Genomic DNA, 19,245 nt, shown 5'->3' with positions numbered 1-19,245 from the left:
TCACTATCACTAAGTCTCTGTGCATGCCTCAAGTTATTGTCAGAGAAGTATAAAGAAAATATATTTATGTTTCAATGCTAGCAATCAAGCTCAGCGCCTTGCACATAGCAGGAACCACTCAGTCGTATCCAAACCCCAGGGATTTTTAGTCCCTCATGTATCTAGCTTAGACTGCATAAACATTTCAAATGGTGTAATAATGTATATTTAGCAACAATGTGAAACTAGTTTGTCATTGAAGTATCACTTATTTTTACCTGTTTGACAATTTGTTTCTACTTACAGAGAAGGAAGACTGTGGAATTTTTATGGTTTCAGAGTAGAGTAAGACTATTTCCAGAAATATTTACCTTCTAGAAATAATAGGATGACAGTAATTCCTTGGGAAAAAATTTTAATATTAACAAATTTCAAATACATTTTGTGAGTACAATGTTATTGTTTAATATACGCTACAAAATCCTTAACTTTATAAAGTATACAACTGTCTAAATATCAAAAGAATCCCACTCCTGATATAAAGACTAATTTCTCTATTATATCAAAATTAAATTGTACCCGTAATCTAACACTGAGAAATAACAACATAATAAAGTCTATCTAGACATCATCAACAAGGATCTCATAAACACCATGAATACATTTAAAGTTTATCTTTTGCTTTTCAGAAACACATGATGTTTCCTATTTTAATAGTATACATTAAAGGATTTAAACATGAGGGCAGAATGAACTTGGAGGCCAAAGATGTGTTCATTCTAGAACTGTGTAGACCACAGGCATTTTCCTTTCCTGTGCAAGCAGGACAGTGTAATGTTTTAGTGAGTAAACAAAGATACCTTCTTGTGTGGATACAGCTTGTAAGGAAAAAGAAGAACGAATAACTTTTTTAAAAATTTTTTTTTCGGAAACCCATCAAAATATCAAGTTTCAAATACTCCAGTACTTAGCTTTGACCTACTTACAGCTATGTTTTTCTTTCGACAAAATGATCATTACAATGTTGTTCAGTTTTTAAAAGGGATATAATGTCTTACAACCAAAGTAACACTGAGCTCAGATCAAACTCTATAGTGTTCTGCCCTCCTTTGATAAGTCAGTCTAAGAAGAAACCTGTTTTATTTAAAAAGAACATCACTTGGTTAAAAAGGTCTAAAGTTCCTGTGCTTTTTACTGAGTTTCAACTCAACAGTTCCTACCAAAGCATTTCACACCTATTTCTTTTATAGAATTTATCTTATATTCTAAATACTGTTTAACTTCAGGAAGTTTGTAGCAACTTAAGGGCAGACAATATCGTATTTGCCCTCTTTCCTGGTGTTGGGGTTTCAACCATGGGCTGCAGGCATGCTGAAGGTAACCCACACCTCCCAGTCTCCCAGCCCAGTGTTCACCTTCCTCTCAGGTTCCTAACCTTCAGCTGTGTTTTCTTCCCTCTTGTAGAGGTTGGTAGCCTGTATTCCACACTGGACCTGTGAGATAAAACTGAGAAAAAGCTGTTGCAATCTAGATTAGTTTATTTTTGAAACAAGGTCTCAGATAGCATAGGCTGCCCTGAGTTTCTGATTCTCCTGCCCACTCCTCCGAAGCATAGGCCTTAGAGACATTTGTTCCCATGCCTCCTTGTGCCTCATTCCATTAGTTTTATGGTATAATGTCAACTAAGGATTTTAAGGTCCCTTGTATGTTTTTAAAAGCCTGACCTGGAACTTGCACTTCTTCTGCCTCCACTTCCTTCTCTCTTGCAGCTAAGATTATAGATGTGTGTGTTAGCATGTTCAGACATGAAGCTATTTTAAAGAGAGACAGATATATTATTAATAACTGCATGTAGGAAGCATTTGAAGCACGTTATTGGGAAAATAACATGGAGAAAATACACAGAAAATTACAATTGCTGAGGACTGTTTATTCAACGGTGTCAAGTAATAGTAAATGAAAAAGACTCGGGATGTAGTTCAGTGGTAGCATGTGCATGCACAAAGCCCTAGGTTTAATTCGCAGTTCACAAGACCCCCAAAGAAACTAAAATGTAACATATATAAGAAAAAAGACTAAGTAACTTCACTAAATGCTCGTTGATTTTATATTGTGCATTTATGATTTAAAAAAAAACACACGGTGACAGAGCCAAGGAACTACACCCTACTACTTAAGATAACAAGGTTTATCAATCTGCAGAAGGATTGTAAAGCATATTTGTTATAAGTATTATAAAAACCTTAAAGAGACACTTCCTACCATTACATTTGCAGGGAGGACATTATTTACTAAAGAGTGCTTGACAACTCGGGGAAAAAAAGAGAGATGACCCAAAAGTTGGTCAAAAATCAAATTTCCATTTCTTTGTAGGAAAGATTTATAGTTCTTTAAGATCAGGCATGTTACTGTCATATGGTAATCTCACAAAGTTGAAGCAGAACTAAATTAACTCACTTATCTGAGCCCACTTTTACATTTCTGAGCCAAAGCTTTCGAAGGAAGGGCTCTTACTGAGCATTTAGTGACATAAGGCAGGACTTCCAAGGTGCAAGTGGCAGCCAGAGGAACAAAGTCGATACATCTATTTTATAAATAATCAGCATTTGCATAGTTTTATTACAGAGATACACATTGTTTTAGAGAACTGCATTTTATTTCCATTATGAATTAAGGCTGATTTTCAAAAAAAAAAAAAAAGCCAGGTGGTAGCACACAATTTTCACAATTTTAATCCCAGCATTCGGGAGGCAGGGACAGGCAGATCTCTGGAGTTTGAGGCCAGCCTGGTCTACAGAGCAAGTTCCAGGACAGGTCTCAAAGCTACAGAGAAACTCTGTTTTTTTTGTTTAAAAAAAAAAAAGAAAGAAAGAAAAAAGAAAAAAAAAGTTGATGGGTAGGATAAATCAATTTTGTTATTTTGTTTTCAGTTAACATAGTTAAAGTACTTTCTTGTGACTAAATTAGACTGTAATATATTAAGTGGGGGGACAAAAGCTATTTTTGACATAGAAAAGGCAATTAGTAACTAGTTAAAAAAAAAAGAAGTAACAGCTTAAGAATTTTGTTACAAGGAGCAAATGGGTACAGGTCTAACTTGTTTATTAATTTATCAGTTATGAAGATGGAAATTCAGTATTTTTATTATAAAAAGGATCACTTGCACTTATCTAATAATTTGGTAAAGTAAAAGCTAGATCTTGAATTCTGCATTATTTTCTTAGAAGCTGAGTATAATTCACCAGCTTTTCCCAGTCTGAGGTACTTGAGGCCTCACCTAGGTTGGAGTCTCAAAGATATTTCACATTCAAAATACTATTTTCAAATTATTTTATAACCTACTTTTAAGTCCAATGTTCCTATAAGGAAACCATGATAAGCTTATTTTGACTGGTTTACAAAAATACAAAAGTTAAGAAAGAAAAAAAAAAATACTTGCCCTGTACCCCAGAGGTCTTATTCTAAAAATGTTCGACCACAATTCCAATAATTTAATTAATACAAAATCCAGTAGTTTTAAGTTCACATTTAATGATTAGCTCCCACCTCGCATATTCTTTAGAATGTAATATCCCGACTTTGGTGTAGAACGTTTTTCCTCGTAGGAACGTCTCATTCGTCCTTCCTATTTGACAGCAGTTTAGAAAACCCAAGCAGAAACACTGAACAGTGTTCCCTAGACAATGTCTAAGTACACAGTCCTCGTGTAAGGCACTTCTACGTGTTCTCAAAGCTGTCATTACATTTTCCCATTTTTCTTAGACTCAAGTCTCTGCAAGTTATACAGTGATTGTTACTTCAAGTAAAACTCTAAGAAATTGATTTTAGCACAACTGCCCTGTCTCTTCGATGATGGGAAGAGTGGTAGACGGGCATCAGGTTCTGTGGAAGGAAAACTTGAGTGTAGATCTGGTCTAGTTTACATTTAGAGAACTGGGAATGTTTTACCTTGTTGATCTTGTTCGAGAAGTTTGAAGTCTTCCAAAGGAAGATTGTTTAAGACCGTTGGTAGAATGTGTTCTGAAAGGCCCTTGGGTAGCATGTTATTTGCTTCTAAATTCTTCACGAAGCATGTAGCTTTGATCCATCTTTGAGTTGCTCTGCGTTCTCTTTGTAGGCAAGTTTTCATTTTTCTTCTTAAGCTTGCTATTTCTTTTTCTAGTTTAATTATCCTTTTTTTCGCCTCCATTGGGTTCCTAAAGGCATAACTGTGTTCGAGTAGTACTTGCTGACTGTTCGACTTTAAATTCCATGGTCCAGTTGGAGGAAAACTGTCGTTTTTCTTCAAAAGACTCCTTGACTTGAGTTTCTGAGCCGAACAGAGAGTTTAATATAAATTACGGATATCACAAATAAGTAAACAGTGTCCAGTTTTGAGCACACATTATTTAAACTGCTCTTTTGAGAACTGCTAAGTATAATAGGCAACAACAGCACACGATCTCACGTGACCATGGCTAGAGCATCTCAGAAGGCTGAATGAACTCTAGCTACCCTGTACTTTTCTTTTTTTGAGGCGTGGTCTCAAAAAAGGCCAGAGTGGCCTTGAACTCAGAGATCCACCTGCTTTCACCTCCCAAATTCAGGGATTAAAGGTGTGTCTGTGCCGCCAGGCCTCACTAGTTAAGTTACTTTCTTCTTTATCTATAGAGATATTCAAACATTGATTTAGACATAAGCAGTGAATCTTTCAAGGTTTCTTCCACACTATTCAACATTATTCTTTGAGGTTTTAAAAATCTTTTTCAACTCTTTTTACCAAACCAGATCCAATGTCCTCTTCTGGTCTCCACAGGCACCAGTATATTTATGGTGCAGACATACACTCAAGCAAAAACACCAATACATATAAAATAAGATTTTTTTTTTTTTTTAAAAAAAGAATAGCTCGGGCTAGAGTTTGAAGATAGCTTGGGCTACCTCAATAAACAAGGTTGTCTCTCTAAACAAAAAAAAAAACAAAAAACAAAAAAAAAACAAACAAACAAAAAATCCAACCACACCGCTTTTCAATAATTATTTCCTGGGGAAACAATGCTGAATAAATTATAATTCCTACGATCATAAAAACTACAGCTGGCCTCTCTTCATAGAGAAATGGCACAGTCTCCCTTTGCTCTTCATTTTCTCAACATGTAACAGGTTTTATCATAATAAAAAGTTTAATAGTTATTGGATGGGGCTGGAGAGATGGCTCAGTGCTTAAGAGCACTGGTGGTTCTTCCATAGGACCTAGGTTCAATTCTCAGCACCCACATGGCAGCTTACAACTGCTATAACTCTACCTCCAGGGAATCTGACACCCTCACACAGATATATATGCAGATAAAATACCAATGCACATAAAGTAAAAAATTAAAAAAAGTTATTGAATAAATAAATTATCAAATGTCAGAAATAAAGTTCCATCTTTCCTTTTCTTGAGATAATGGCTCATGTAGCCCTGGTTGATGCTGCCCTTTCTATGGAGATGAACTGCTTCTCCTGTCTCTACCTCCTGAGTACCTGAATTACAAATGTGCATTCCCTGTGCCGGCTGATGTTACATTTCAATTTCAACATCTGAGTGCATATTCGGAGTCAGGTATGCTTTAAGGTTCTCAAATTTGAAAGATTTAGAAATAAGAAAGCCTTTCTTGTTCTATAGTTTTTCTAACATCTTAAGCAGCAGCTGCAGCAATTCACAACCTTCCCACCCATTAAAACATTAACTCATGCCCACTTCCAAATTCAAATGCCACAGTTAACCAATAGCCTTTTCTTTCTCAGTAAGAAGATGCCCTTTTCCAAAACCCTCTATTTTTCTAGCTTTTCTTTTCTTTAGATGGCTTTCTCAGTTTTGCTTCTCTAATCAGCTCTGACCTAGTCCAATCAACGTTTCCTTTTTTCTCCTCTTGTCTTTTCTCTCTGGTGCTGGTCATCAATCTGGAAACACTCCACTACAAACCTGTATTTGCAGCCGCAAACCAAGTGGTTTTGTTTGTTTGTTTTGTTTTTGAGACAGAATCTTAGTATGTAGCTCAATAAATAGGCCTCAATAAGAAGACTGGGTTGGCCTCTAACTCATAGAGCTCCAAATGTTTCTGCCTTTGAGTGCTGGGATTAAGGGTATGCACCACCAGCCTGGCTTAAACTCATTTTAATTCACCCAGTACCTGATTTTCTCTTTTCTTTCAAATAAACCAACATTTGATAACTTCTCATTCATCTCTCAGTTTACTATCTAATTAAATTGCCCTATGCATGGCCAAAAACCTCCTCTAGTGTCCCAAACTCCCAAGGTTTCATCCCTAAACTGAATAACTCCATTGTTTCTTATAAAGCCTCGATTGGAACCACCATCTCTTGGCATAACTGAATATGTGTTCTTTTTTTTCCCGATTGATCGATAACGACCTATCGATTGATCGATTATCGTTATCGATATCACCAGGTGGGATTCAAACCCGCGACCCCTGGCACTATAGAGCGGAGCGTTAGGCGCTCCTAGCCGCTGAGCCACGACTCAAACTGCTTGAATATGTGTTCTTAAAGTACTTGCTAGCATATCACTTGTTATCTTAGAATCAGAACAGAGTGATTCTGGAGGTATCATTACTAATCTTTTTGCTTATGCCAATGGTACACTTACTGATAATTGTGAATAATTTTAGTTATGTACGGCTGCATTTCTGGCCAAGTACCCTATATGCAAAATGCTTGGGACCACAAGTGTTTCATCCTTTGAGGATTTGCATAGACTTTTACCTGCTGAGCATCCTTAATTGTGGACATACAGAAGTCCAAAATCTGCTATTTGTTTGGACTTCCCAGGGGAAACGAAACTGGAGTCAGGAGACCTAAATTTTAATCCTAGCCTGTACCTTTATTACACAAGTGGGTGCTCTACAGCTTTTTTGGGGTGTGCCATTATACACTCATTTTAGCACAATGTGAATTGCTCACTTGCACAAACAAGACAAGGCTCTAAGACATGTTTTAAGAAAGGAGAGTGACATCACCTACCATAGACTTTATATGGGTACAAAAATCAAAAATGGTTGGAACAGCATCCATTTTAAGTCGTCGAGTTTGTCCTGTTAGATCAAAACAGGAGGCTTCAAAGTGCTTTGAACAAAGAAAAGTGTGTTTTCCTGGCACAAAATTTTTGCGCCTAACCAGGCGAACCCATTCTTTTCTTCTTTTAGGATCCAAAGGAAACCTTAAAACAAGCAAACAAAAAGCAACTCAAATTCCAACTGTCCTATTTTTGTTGTACTCAATAGTTATTTAAAAAGTTCTTCATTTATGTAAAAAAAATCTCCAGATGCCAAGTTATAAATTTTATTTATAAAAATTTAGTGAAAAATTAATTTTATTAGCTTTAATTTTCAAGACATTCCTTCCAACCTAGGCCACAGGAAGGACAATAACTAAAGTTTAAATAACACTCTTCTGTAGACTGATCACAAGAAGCAGTAATTTCACAATGCTTTTATCTGCTGCTGCAGCAAATACATCAGCTATGTTAAAGATAACATATCAATAAGGAAAGTCTGTGCAAATACACTCCTTTCCGTCTTTCCTACATTACATCACGGTTTTATACTTTCTCCATTCAAGTTTCCAATAGTACAAATTACATATTTTCAGAGAAAACTTATTGTGTGCATGTACTCATGTGCAGGCAAACATGTGGAGGTCAGGAAACAACTTTTGGGAACTGGTTTGGGTCTTTCCTTCCACCACAAGTTCTGGACACGGGACTCAGGTTCTAAGGTTTGTGTGGCAATAACAATGTTTGACTGCTGAGCCATCTTGCTGGCCCCAACGTTTCTTGAGGAAAGCGATTATTATTATTATCTGCTTATCTTTGACCATGCCTTATAAACAATAACAACTCAACAAAAACTTGATATAATACAAATACAGAATATACAAACAATTCGCTGAGTTCTATGTAGTTAAGCTGCATTTAAAAAATTCTGGAGCTATGAAGCTTAGCAGAAAACATACTTATAAAAAGATAAATGCTCCATGAGCTACCCCTTTCTTTCCATATTTATTTTAAATAAAAAGATACATCCATCCAACACATACTTCTTAAGGAAGACACAAATACCAAAGACTATTTTTTAAAAATTCTAATAATTTTAGCTCTGTTAAGTGACTTGGAAATGTAAGAATAAACATTCACGTATAGTTATATTTCAATTACAATTCTTAGTTTTCTTTCTCATTTAGGGCCAGTGAGATGACTCACTAGGGAAGAGCATTTACCGCTGAACCTCAGAACCTGTTTGATTTCCTGAACCCACATGGAGGAAGGAGGAAAAAACCCAACTCCCACAAGTTGTCCTGTCTTCACAGGCAGGCTGTAGCATGTACACACATAGTCTTTCTCTCAAAGATGCACAATTATGAGTGTGCGTAAAGATCCCTTTGGTACCAAATGTGTATGATATATGTTTGTGAGCATGGGTGCCAGTTTGCAAATGGAGGTCTGAGGCCAAGCTGGTGGAGTTGGTTTTCTCCTTCAACCTCTGCATGGATTCTGGGGGTCACATTCAGACTGATTTTCACAGCAAGAGTCTTTGTTTGATGAGACATTCCGCCAGCTTCTAAGTCTTCTTTAGAATACTTCTTTGATTACTATATCCTCTATAAGTACTCATTTGTATATAAAAAGAAGCATAAAGTCCGTGTGAGACCATGTGGGTCAGATTAGATTTCCACACATTGCCAGTGATGAGGAGCATAGCCATGAAGGCCCAAGTTTACTCTAAATATTCTTTCTCACAGTAGACATGCCCTGAAGATTTGTTGACTGTACATAGTATTTCATTAGAGGATATCTTCTGATAGATTGACCAACCTTGCTTAGTACTTAGTCTTCACTGCCCTCTGAGTTCCTAGACAGGGCCTACCACTCTAACTAAACTCTGCACTACATCTGCTCAGACTCTCATGTGGTGGATTACATGAGCGAGTAGTTGCATTTGGCTTAGCACTTACCTCCTAATCTGTTCTCGGCCTAAGAACTCTTATTTCACCTAGTGGTTTGTCAAACGTAGTTAAGTATATTTAATTTTACCAGGGAATCAGTAAGATGAGCAGTAAGTATCATTTGCAGTCCATTGGCTTCCACCTTGAGTATTGGAATGTGGGCCTCTACCACTACAGCGGGCTTTAGAACATTATCTTTAATTATGTTTTAATTAGGTGTTATGTTTTGTTTTTGAGACTCTAAAGTCACTCAGGCCGACAACAAACATTATTGCAGCTAAACCTTGACCTTTTGTGTTGGCCTGGGCAACTCTGCCTGGTCCTTGAATATGTTACTTGGATTGTTCACAGTACATTTTAGATGTAGCTCACAGGCTAAATTTAAATAAACAAATCTTATACTGGAAAACTTAACATGATGGCAACGAATGGAAATATTCTTGTCTACACAACATACCCTAGGTTTTATAAACTTATGTGTTTGAGCAAGGCTATTTTGCTTGCATTTTAAATAAATGGCTGAATACCTCTTACATTTTTAAGCACTGTAGACGTGGTGGTAATAAAAAAAAATGCCTCCCTCTGAGTGTACACAGTAACTGAGAAGATAAAGAATCAAGTATTCCTAACCTACTGGCACAGTGGCTGAGAATATTATTGGACAATCCAGCTAGTTCCTTTGCACAATATCTGGACACAACAGGCAAATTTACTTATTTACTATTGAAGTACATTCCCAGCCTCAGGTATTTTATGTCTATTATGTATAATGAAAGGTAAAAATGCTTCTAAGGGGCTAAGAAGATAGCTCTGGTGGATCCCTGTGTCAGTGACCAAGTATGGAAAGTTTTCTGTCTCAGAAAGAAGGAACAAGACAGTGCCCGAAGAACAACCATGGAGGTTGTCCTGGCCTCCATGTGCACGTCTGCAAATTCACATGCACACATATGTCTTTTAAAGATTAGACCATGGAAATACCTAGCTTAGTGGCATTGTAGTTCTTTTGTAAAGAAGTATGGATCTGCATGGAATAGGATATGCTGATTTATCCAGAAGGCCCTAAGAAAGGCCCTTAAGTGGGAGGAGTGATGTCATAGGGCTATCTCAGGAGCAGGACAGGAAACAAACATGGAGGGCCTTTCATGTCAAAAATATCAAAATGCGGCCGGGCGGTGGTGGCGCACACCTTTAATCCCAGCACTTGGGAGGCAAAGGCAGGCGGATCTCTGTGAGTTCGAGGCCAGCCTGGTCTACAAGAGCTAGTTCCAGGACAGGCACCAAAAACTACAGAGAAACCCTGTCTCAAAAATCAAAAAATCAACTTATAAAAAAAAATAAAATAAAAAAAATTTCAAAATGCATAAATACATTCAACGTGCCATTGACAAGCCAAAAGGGCTGAACTGCGAGATGACTGAAGGAGCTGATAAAGGCTAACTTCGTAACATTTTACTAATAACTTTTTTTTGCTGTTTTTTTAAAAATATTTATTTATTTATTATGTATACAATATTCTGTCTGTGCGTATGCCTGCAGGCCAGAAGAGGGCACCAGACCCCATTACAGATGACTGTGAGCCACCATGTGGTTGCTGGGAATTGAACTTAGGACCTTTGGAAGAGTAGGCAATGCTCTTAACCTCTGAGCCATCTCTCCAGCCCCCTGCTGTTTTTTTTTTTTTTAAAGATTCATTTCTAATCATGTGTTTGTGTGGATACATACCCACAAACCCAGGGACCCAAGGAGGCCAGAAGTTAGATCTCTTAGAGTCAGAGTTACAGACAGAACTGCCTGATTAGGGTACTGGGAACTGAACCTGGGTTCTCTGGGAGAGCAGTACTTATTCTTAGCTGCTGAGCCATCATTCCAGCCCCAATTTCTACCTTTTAAAGTTATTTATGACTACTGCATCTATATGGCAGAACCAGAACAGATTAGTGTGATATTGTACATCCCTCCTTAGCTCCACAATCACTCATGTCATATTGGTGGCTTGAAACCACGCTTGGTGAGAGGAAATGCATCTTGGAAACTGGGCAAATACTGCAAACTGGGGCTTTCCCCCGGAAAGAGTTGTTAACACGGAGCTTTAGAGCACCGATTATACAAGGTTGGTTAGCAGCGCATGAGTGAAAGCCAGTTAACCAGTTAGGATGCTGGTCAAATAGCCAGTCAAAAGGGAAGAGTGGTCCATCAAGTTGGATCGCTTCCACCTTGTTGAGGGGATGGCATTTCACTTACTGAACAGGACAAAATGGAATCAGTATATTTGCTGGATGGCAGTTCACTACCGATGATCGACAGGCCTTGGCAGAGGACCAGGAAAGAGCACACATTCTGCCCACAAACACTCTTGAATTCCTAGAGATGAGGAAGCCCACTGTTGGGGAATCCTTTAAAACAGCTCATGGCTGGGACACACGAGCACAGGTGAGTCATTTCACTAAGACTTTGAGAAAGGTTAGTAGAAGATAATAAAACAAAGGAAAGAAACCCAAAGGACAAAATTCATGAAACTAGTGACAAAGTGGAGATTATTTCACTGAGTTAAAAAAGACTACATCATTAGAAATGAGACACACAGGTCATGTTCACAGAGGCAATTTTAGGAGGATATGAATGATTAGATGTTATAGAGATGTAGATTGGAATAGGTTTAGAAGGATAAAAAACTGAAAATAAGTTTAGGCAACATAATTTTAAAAATGATTTTTATTTTGTACGTGTACATACCTGAACATATCTATGTGTGCAAGAGCCCAAGGAAGTCCCAAGAGGAGCTGGATCCCCTGGGTCTGTTTTGTGAGCTCCCATGTATATGTGTGCTGGGATCTAAATCCAGGCCTCAGTAAGAACACTATTAATCCATGAGCCATCTCTCTAGCCCCTAGGCAACAGTTTGTGTAGGTGGATAAAGAAGTATAGGTTGGCCAGGTGTGGTGGTACATGTCTTTAATGGAAACACTTGGGAGGCAGGGGCAGAGAGATCTCTCTGAGTTTAAGGCCAGCCTGGTCTATATATCAATTATGAGCTAGCCAGGGCTACATAGTGAGATCCCGACACACACACACACACACACACACACACACACACACACACACAGTATCTATGACCCACAAGAGAAGTTAAATACTATTTGCGTTTATAAAACAGAAATATATTTTTACTATAATGCTATTTTAAAATCCATTTTTCTTGTTGGTTTGGTTTTGCCTGTTGTGTTTGGAGACAGGATCTTATTTTGTAGCCAGGTCTCAAATTCATTCTGTAACTCAGGCTGCCTTTAAATTCATGGTGATCCTTCTACCATGCAAATAGAATATGGGAATATGTCTGTCTAGCAATTATAAAGACCTAAATTTCTAAATTTCTTTTTCTTTTCTTTTCTTTCTTTTTGTTTTTTGTTTTTCGAGACAGGGTTTTTCTGTAGCTTTGGGGCCTGTCCTGGAACTAGCTCTTGTAGACCAGGCTGGCCTCGAACTCACAGAGATCTGCCTGCTTCTGCCTCCCGAGTGCTGGGATTAAAGGCGTGCAGTACCACCGCCCAGCTAAAGTCACATTAGATGAATAGTATTGCACAGTGCAATCCTCCCACCCCCTCGAGACAAGAGTTTTATTTTGTTGTCCAGACAGACCTAGAACTTGGGGTGGATCCTCCTGGCTCAGCCTCCTATATTCCAAGGTTGTAGCTGTGACCCACCACACCCAGCTCTTCACTGTCCATCTCTTAAGCACTGCTTATAGTGGCTAGACTCCTCCCGTTCATCTTCCACATCAGATTACCAACTCCAGTAAATTCTCCTCCAACATTTTTCTGTCTACTTCTCTCCACCCTCACTGCCAAGAACACACTGTTCGAGGCCACTGAATGCATTCCCCATGTTCCTTTTTTAGAGACAGGGTCTAGGTAGCTCAGCTGGCCTCGAACTAAACTAAAGACACCCGGCCTCTTTCTTCTCATTCCCAAGACTACAGACATGCATTACCACAGCAGGCTTGGGCTCCCTTTTGTCACAGCTTCCTATTCCCTTCTCACTCAACTCTCACCTCCTCTAATTCAGTGCTCCTGTACCCACAACTGAGCAGCAGTATTCAGTTCAGCTGACACCTAACATGCTTTCCCTGTAAAGGAAATAGCAGATAAGTTAACATTCTCTAATAGGCTCCTTTCTTATCAAACTCATCTCTGGTGCTGTTAGCCTCGCACGCTAAGTGTCACCCTTTACTCTGCAGTCAGAAGGCTTTTTATTATGTAAATCTAACCATGCTATTCCTTTTGCATTCTTCAGGGCTTCTCAAGTACTCTTGGAACAAAACGGAAAATGCTTTAGCGTAGAGGACCAAACCGGACTTCAGCCTTTGCTCTCATTTGACACTTCACCTTTTGTGAAGTGTCCTTTGACTTTCCAAGGCTAATTAGGTCTCTTTGAATGTCTTTTCTGTGGCACTCAACTGTAATTACGTCTTCCTCCTCTATTGAATTCTAAAGTCCCCCGAGGGTAAGAACTTTCTCCGTCATTAGCATAATGTCAGGCAATTAGGGACCTGGTGTACCGCAGCTGTTAAGAATGAACAAAGCATTACATTTGCAGGAAGTAGTTTTAAAACAAACAGCAGAAGGATTTTTTTTTTTTTAAAAGTAGCAGCTTTTAGTCAGGGGATGCCCTTAGTGAGGTAGGGAAAAGATCAAAGCTATTTTCTATATCCTAAGATCACCCTTTATATAGTGGAGTATATAAAGTCAGAACTGTTTTCACTTAGGTTTTTAGTATTTTTTTTCCCCTTCGGACAGGTGGCAGTTCTTGACGGAAAGGCGAACACTTACTGAGCACCCATTACATTCAAGTACCGATTATGTCTAAATGCTTGGCAGAGTTTGTTTTAGCACTACCAAGGCCATGACTGCGTTCTCAGAGAAAGGAAAACGGAGCCTAGGTTTATTTTATGTTCGTGTTCAAGAGAAAGCTTCTGTCTGCGCTTTGATACACACTGCTTAATTACATGGTCGTCAGTGATGACTCAGTTCCTCGGCGGTTACTGTGTGTGCCTATCAGAAAGGTTTCCCACGTCAACTCAGTTAGCGAAAATTTTCCTATTTTTAACTCCAACCCAGCAGGCTTTTAAAGAGATGTGTTGACTTGAACGGGAGACGATCGGTCCCTTATGGCGTCATTCGTCTCAAGGCATGGTCTAAGATACCAAAATAAAAGAGAAAAATAAAGGTATGCGCAAACTTTTTAATGTTAGGGATGTCATTCACAAGAATCCGCATTTCTTTCCGCAAATTGGGTAAACTTTCCTCGGAAACGGAGAAAAAGGTCTCCGGCTGGGCGAAACCGCACACAAAGGACAAAAGTGATGTCCTCCCCTCCGGCTATTCTTAGCAGTCCCCACGTCCTTCTGACGCGCCCGGTGACACTCAGACCCGTTTAGCGCCCGTGGCCGTCACCCCCACTCCCTCGCCCGGGTTTTACCTGTGGAAGCTGATGTTAATGTGCTTGTTGTAGGTGGCAGCGCAGCCCGCCGCGGCGCAATTGGTCGGCATTTCCCCCGGCCCCTCATTCGGCGCAGCCCGCAAAAGCCGCTGTCACCGCGCAAAGGCCAACGAGGCAGGCGACCAGGCGTAGCCAGCCGGGCGGGAAGAGGGGCGTGCACACTACAGGGCTGAGAGGGAGGGACCCACTCCCCTTTCTCTTTATTAATATGGCGGGTTCAGGCCCGCAGAGCCAACGGTCCTGGAGCTCCGGGAGCCGACGCTCGCCTTCACCAACATGGCGGCCACACCCGCCCCCCTCCGTCCCCCCCCCCCCGCCCCCCGGGGTCCCAAAGAGAGTGGATAGACTGTGTCTCAGGGAGGGGCGCCCGAGCAACGGGAAGATGGCAGGTGTCTTCTCCACCAACGAGTGACTCTGAAACTCAGGTCTGCGACTGAAGAGCAGGCCCGCTATCCGGACACCACGGACCCCGCCACCTCAGCCAGGATGCCAAGGACCGCGGCGTTCGCGAGAGACCAAGGGCAAAGCCTTGCGCAAGAGGAGGGACTACAGATCCCAGAGAGCATTGCACCCGTCACTCTTCTTGTTATCGCGAGGCTCGGCAGCGCCTCTTTCCGGCGTGCCGCCGGAAATGACGATCGGGACACGGCCTCCTCCTCCTCCTCCTCCTCCTTCTCCTCCTCCTTCACTGCTTCTTTCTCGCGAGGCGGAAGAGCAGCAAGGGGGCGCTAGGAGAGGGTACTGGTTAGGCGACGGTCCGGCGAGAGAGATCTGGGGTGCGGGGAAGTTGGGGAGCAGAAGCTGCGAGGCGTCCGAGCACGGGGAGGCCGCACCTGCCGGGCCCGTTAGGACAGAGGGGATAGGAGGAAGGGGAAGGTAGCGGGCGGGCGGGTCCCCGGACGGAGGGCTAAGGTGGTGTGAACGGCGCTGCTCCCCGGATGGCGACCGCTGAGACTTCGACCCCGGCCTCTAGCGGCCTCTCCCCGAAGGAAGAAGGGGAGCTGGAAGATGGGGAGATCAGCGACGACGACAACAACAGCCAGATCCGGAGCCGGAGCAGCAGCACCAGCAGTAGCGGCGGCGGGCTGTTACCGTACCCGCGCCGGAGGCCTCCTCACCCGCCCCGGGGCGGCGGATCCGGGGGAGGCGGCGGCTCGTCGTCGTCCTCGTCCTCGTCCCAGCAGCAGCTGAGGAATTTCTCACGCTCGCGGCACCCGTCGGAGCGGGGCCACCTCAGGGGACACAGCAGCTACCGACCGAAAGAACCGTTCCGGACTCACCCGCCCCCGGTACGGATGCCTTCGAGCTCCCTGTCGGAAAGCAGCCCCCGACCGTCGTTTTGGGAGCGAAGCCACATCGCTCTGGACCGTTTCCGCTTTCGAGGCAGGCCGTACCGGGGTGGGAGTCGGTGGAGTCGGGGGCGAGGAGTGGGTGAGCGAGGAGGCAAGCCGGGGTGCAGACCTCCTCTGGGAGGAGGAGCGGGATCCGGATTCGGCAGCAGTCAGAGTTGGCGAGAACCCTCTCCACCTCGCAAGAGCTGTATCCTTAACGTGGCGGTCTGCCCTGGGTGTGTCGCTGGAGCTCCCTTGAGCGTCACGACTAGGTCCCTGAGTTTAACTTTTCGGAGCCACTTACTTGTCTCTCTTCGTCGGCCGTTGTCATGTGCCACACTCCGCCGCTATTTTCTTAGATTGTTTTATTGGACTGGACTGCTTTGGAACAGGAATGTGTCATGGATTCGGGTCAGCTAGGAAAATGAAATACAGTCCAGGTTTTTAACGGTACACCAGTAGCCCAGATTTCATTGGTATTTGCTGTTTTGCTAGCACCGGAATTTCGTATTTTATGGGAAATTCACTTAGATTATTAGAGAAAAGAAATACCCACAACTTGAGGAATCTAGTTACTTATATTACATCCTAACTTTAGAATTCGTTAACGTTCCTCTGTAATTTTACCGTTCTTGTGAATTTTTTCTTACTCTTCTAGAGTTCTCCTTTAAAAGTGTGTGTGTGTGTGTAGACCCCCCTCTTTTTTTTTAAACCAGTTTTAGTAATTCAAATCTTTTGAATTCATACGTAGTTTGGAAAGCTGTATGCATTGAGTTCACTTTCCTATGTTCACTTTTGGACTTTTTAACTCTATGTGCTGCCTGCACGTAGATCAGAGAAAGAGAAACTCAGCAACACTTTTAGTGTGTTAGGGGGAATGTGTAGAGTATGGACATGTGAGAAAGAAAAACAACCAATTTCCTAATTTTTGCCCCCTCTAACCTTTTTATTGGGTATCTTTAACATTACCAAATTTACTCGGGGTTTATGTTAAGAAATTAATCGTCCAAAGCGTTCGTGTTTTATGATGGGTTTATACATTCCAACTTTTACTAATTGTTTAAGATAGATTACTAAGCACTTTTATTACTAGCTATAATTCCCATGGTGTAATGATTGTTTAATATGTTTTATAAAATCTACATACGACACTTAATTGGAAGATACTCAGAGTTATTTTTATGGAGCACTTTAGGCTATATGGACTTTTCCTAGATGTCCTGATGGTAATGGGCAAGGGATAGTTAACGAAACAGCAGGTTTTGGTTCCTGTGTCCTGCAAAGCTGTTACCTCTCTCACCTAACACTGATTTAGAGGCATCTCAGGATTGTTGTGGAGGAAAATCACAGGTAGGTGACCTTTTAAAACAGTGAATGTTCTTCCATGAAGATTAGAAAACCTTCGCCCGTGATTATGTGCACACATGAGCCATCATGGTTTTTTTGGTTTTTGTTGTTGTTGTTTTGCTTTCAGAATTCAAAAACAAAGGATGTTTAAATACATAGACATGTTTTTAGGGTTATGGAGATGAAACATCTAATTGGTGTTGGAGAAATGAAAATAGAGTTTAGTGAAACATCAAATTGAGGACAAAAGTACTGTTGTCAGGTTAAAGGTTTTCTTAGTTTCCTCTGCATTACAGTGGTGGTGGTGGTGACTAGGTTCGCCTGCCTCCTTCCTCCACCTTTTTTGTCTGTTTATTTACTACTGTTTGGGGTTATGCTATATACTAATATTTTTATGTACTTACTGCAAAAAGATTGTAGATAAATATCCAATGTGTTTATGTGAGTCTTGATTTCTCTGACAGCTTGTCAGAAATCAGCTGTCTTGCTGACTGCTTTTCAGATACTATAAGAGCAAGATGCTCTGGTTGATTGTCTGAATAATTGTTCTCATGAAATACCAGCAAACCACCCTAGAGGTGTTCTTAATAAAAATTTGAGAAGGAAAAATGTAATGTGAGCCAATAAAACTTACAGTACAAAGCCCTATCCACATTCCTTTAATATCAGTATCAGACTCAGCTTGTCATATGTTCACTGTAATTATAAAAATGGCAACTTTGCAAATACTACCTAAAAAAGAATGAGGGCAATTCTGACTCAACTTAAGTGGTTTAGGAATGCAATAGCTTGAGTATAATTTTTTTTCATAGTGATTCAGTGGTTTTTTTTTTTTAAGGTTATTTATTTATATATTTATTATGTATACAACATTCCTTCCTTATGTGCGTGCAGGCCAGAAGAGGGCACCAGATCTCATTATAGATGACTGTGAGCCACCATGTGGTTGCTGGGAATTGAACTCAGGACCTCTGGAAGAGCAGTCAGTACTCTTAACCTCTGAGCCATCTCTCCAGCCCTGAGTATAATTTTTTTCTGTCATTATTTTTTTAAACATAATTAGGGATATATTACTTGCAACTTCAAAGAAAACGGAAAAGACCAGGATCATCTGTTTCTCCTCCTCCTCCTCTTCCTCTTCTTCTCCTTTTCTTCTCTTCCTCCTCCTCCTCTTCCTCTTCCCCCTTCTTCTCCTCCTCCCCCTCTTCTTCCCTCTTCATCTCCTCCTCTTCTTCCTCCTCCTCCCTCTTCTCCTCTTCTTCCTCTTCTTTCTCCCCCTCCTCTCCCCCTCCTCTCCCTTCAACTTCCCCTCCTCCCCCTTCTCCCTTCTCCCTTCTTCCTTCTTCTTTTAAAATGTCTTTTCTAGACAGGCTTTCGCTGTTTCACATCTCTGGCTGTTCTGGAATTCTCTTTGAAGGCTGGCCTACAGACCAGGCCTACAGACCAGGCTGGCCTCAAATTCACAGAGATCCCCCTGCCTCTGTCTCCCAAGTGCTGGAATTAAAGGCATTCAACACTACTCCCCAGCCTCACTCAGCTACCTGTCTATCTGTGTGTCTGTCTGTTTTTATTGCTGTTGTTTGGAGACATAGATTCATGTTATAGTGTCTTTGGAATTCCCTGTGTTGCCCAGCTTCCCTCTAAGTTATGGCAGTTGGCTTGCACCAGTCTCCCTGCAGCTCTTCATTTCTGTTCATTTTTCTTGTAATTTTTTTTTGTTTTTGTTTGTTTGCTTTGTTTTGTGAGACAGGGTCTCTTGTACCATAGGCTACCTCAGGACTCCTGATCTTCTGTCTTAACCTCAGAGTTAGCATAGACATTTTGTCAGTGTTAGTGTTGTCTCCCTTGTATAACTACTATTTTAAACTTTGAAATTAGGTGAGAGTTATCATAATTAGGTCAGTAAAGTTACCCTGTCTTCATTTTTGATTTTAGCTAATGTTGAAAAGTGGCTCTACCTTGAAAACAGCAGGTTTAAAAGTCATTTTAAAGTCTCTCGCGCTTCTTTTTTTTTTTTTTTTTTTTTTGGTACTGAGCATTGAGCCCAAGGCTCTATTAAAGAAACTACATCACTGGTTCTTATTACAATTTTACTTGAAGAGAGGAT

General features: G+C 41.0%; 3 protein-coding genes across 3 annotated transcripts in view; 1 reads left to right on the top strand and 2 right to left on the bottom strand.

Annotated features, from left to right (window-relative positions):
• The window catches only part of Tmem19 (transmembrane protein 19), a 72,794-nt gene extending 58,218 nt beyond the window's left edge, over positions 1 to 14,576 (bottom strand). Inside the window, exon 1 of the mRNA XM_085683283.2 lies at positions 14,440 to 14,576. The gene's annotated coding sequence lies outside the window, so the exon portion shown is untranslated. The remainder of the gene's footprint in view (positions 1 to 14,439) is intronic.
• On the bottom strand, positions 378 to 14,576 carry Thap2 (THAP domain containing 2). The gene is made up of 3 exons (XM_048418807.3): positions 14,440 to 14,576; positions 6,985 to 7,180; positions 378 to 4,288 (listed from the first exon to the last, which is right to left on the bottom strand). Exons 1-3 carry the CDS (start codon positions 14,508 to 14,510, stop codon positions 3,905 to 3,907), a joined length of 651 nt encoding a protein of 216 aa, XP_048274764.1. The 5' UTR covers positions 14,511 to 14,576; the 3' UTR covers positions 378 to 3,904.
• A 482-nt stretch (positions 14,577 to 15,058) lies between these two features.
• Positions 15,059 to 19,245, top strand: part of Zfc3h1 (zinc finger C3H1-type containing) — a 51,306-nt gene continuing 47,119 nt past the window's right edge. The window contains exon 1 of the mRNA XM_048418808.3: positions 15,059 to 15,999. Coding sequence (XP_048274765.3) covers positions 15,399 to 15,999 — 601 coding nt within the window. The 5' untranslated portion in view covers positions 15,059 to 15,398. The remainder of the gene's footprint in view (positions 16,000 to 19,245) is intronic.

The sequence above is a fragment of the Myodes glareolus genome, chromosome 26 (assembly GCF_982192425.1).
Source record: "Myodes glareolus chromosome 26, mMyoGla1.1, whole genome shotgun sequence".
Lineage (NCBI taxonomy): Eukaryota > Metazoa > Chordata > Mammalia > Rodentia > Cricetidae > Myodes > Myodes glareolus.
The sequence above is the reverse complement of the archived record's forward strand: the minus strand, read 5'-3'. Positions and strand labels throughout refer to the sequence as shown.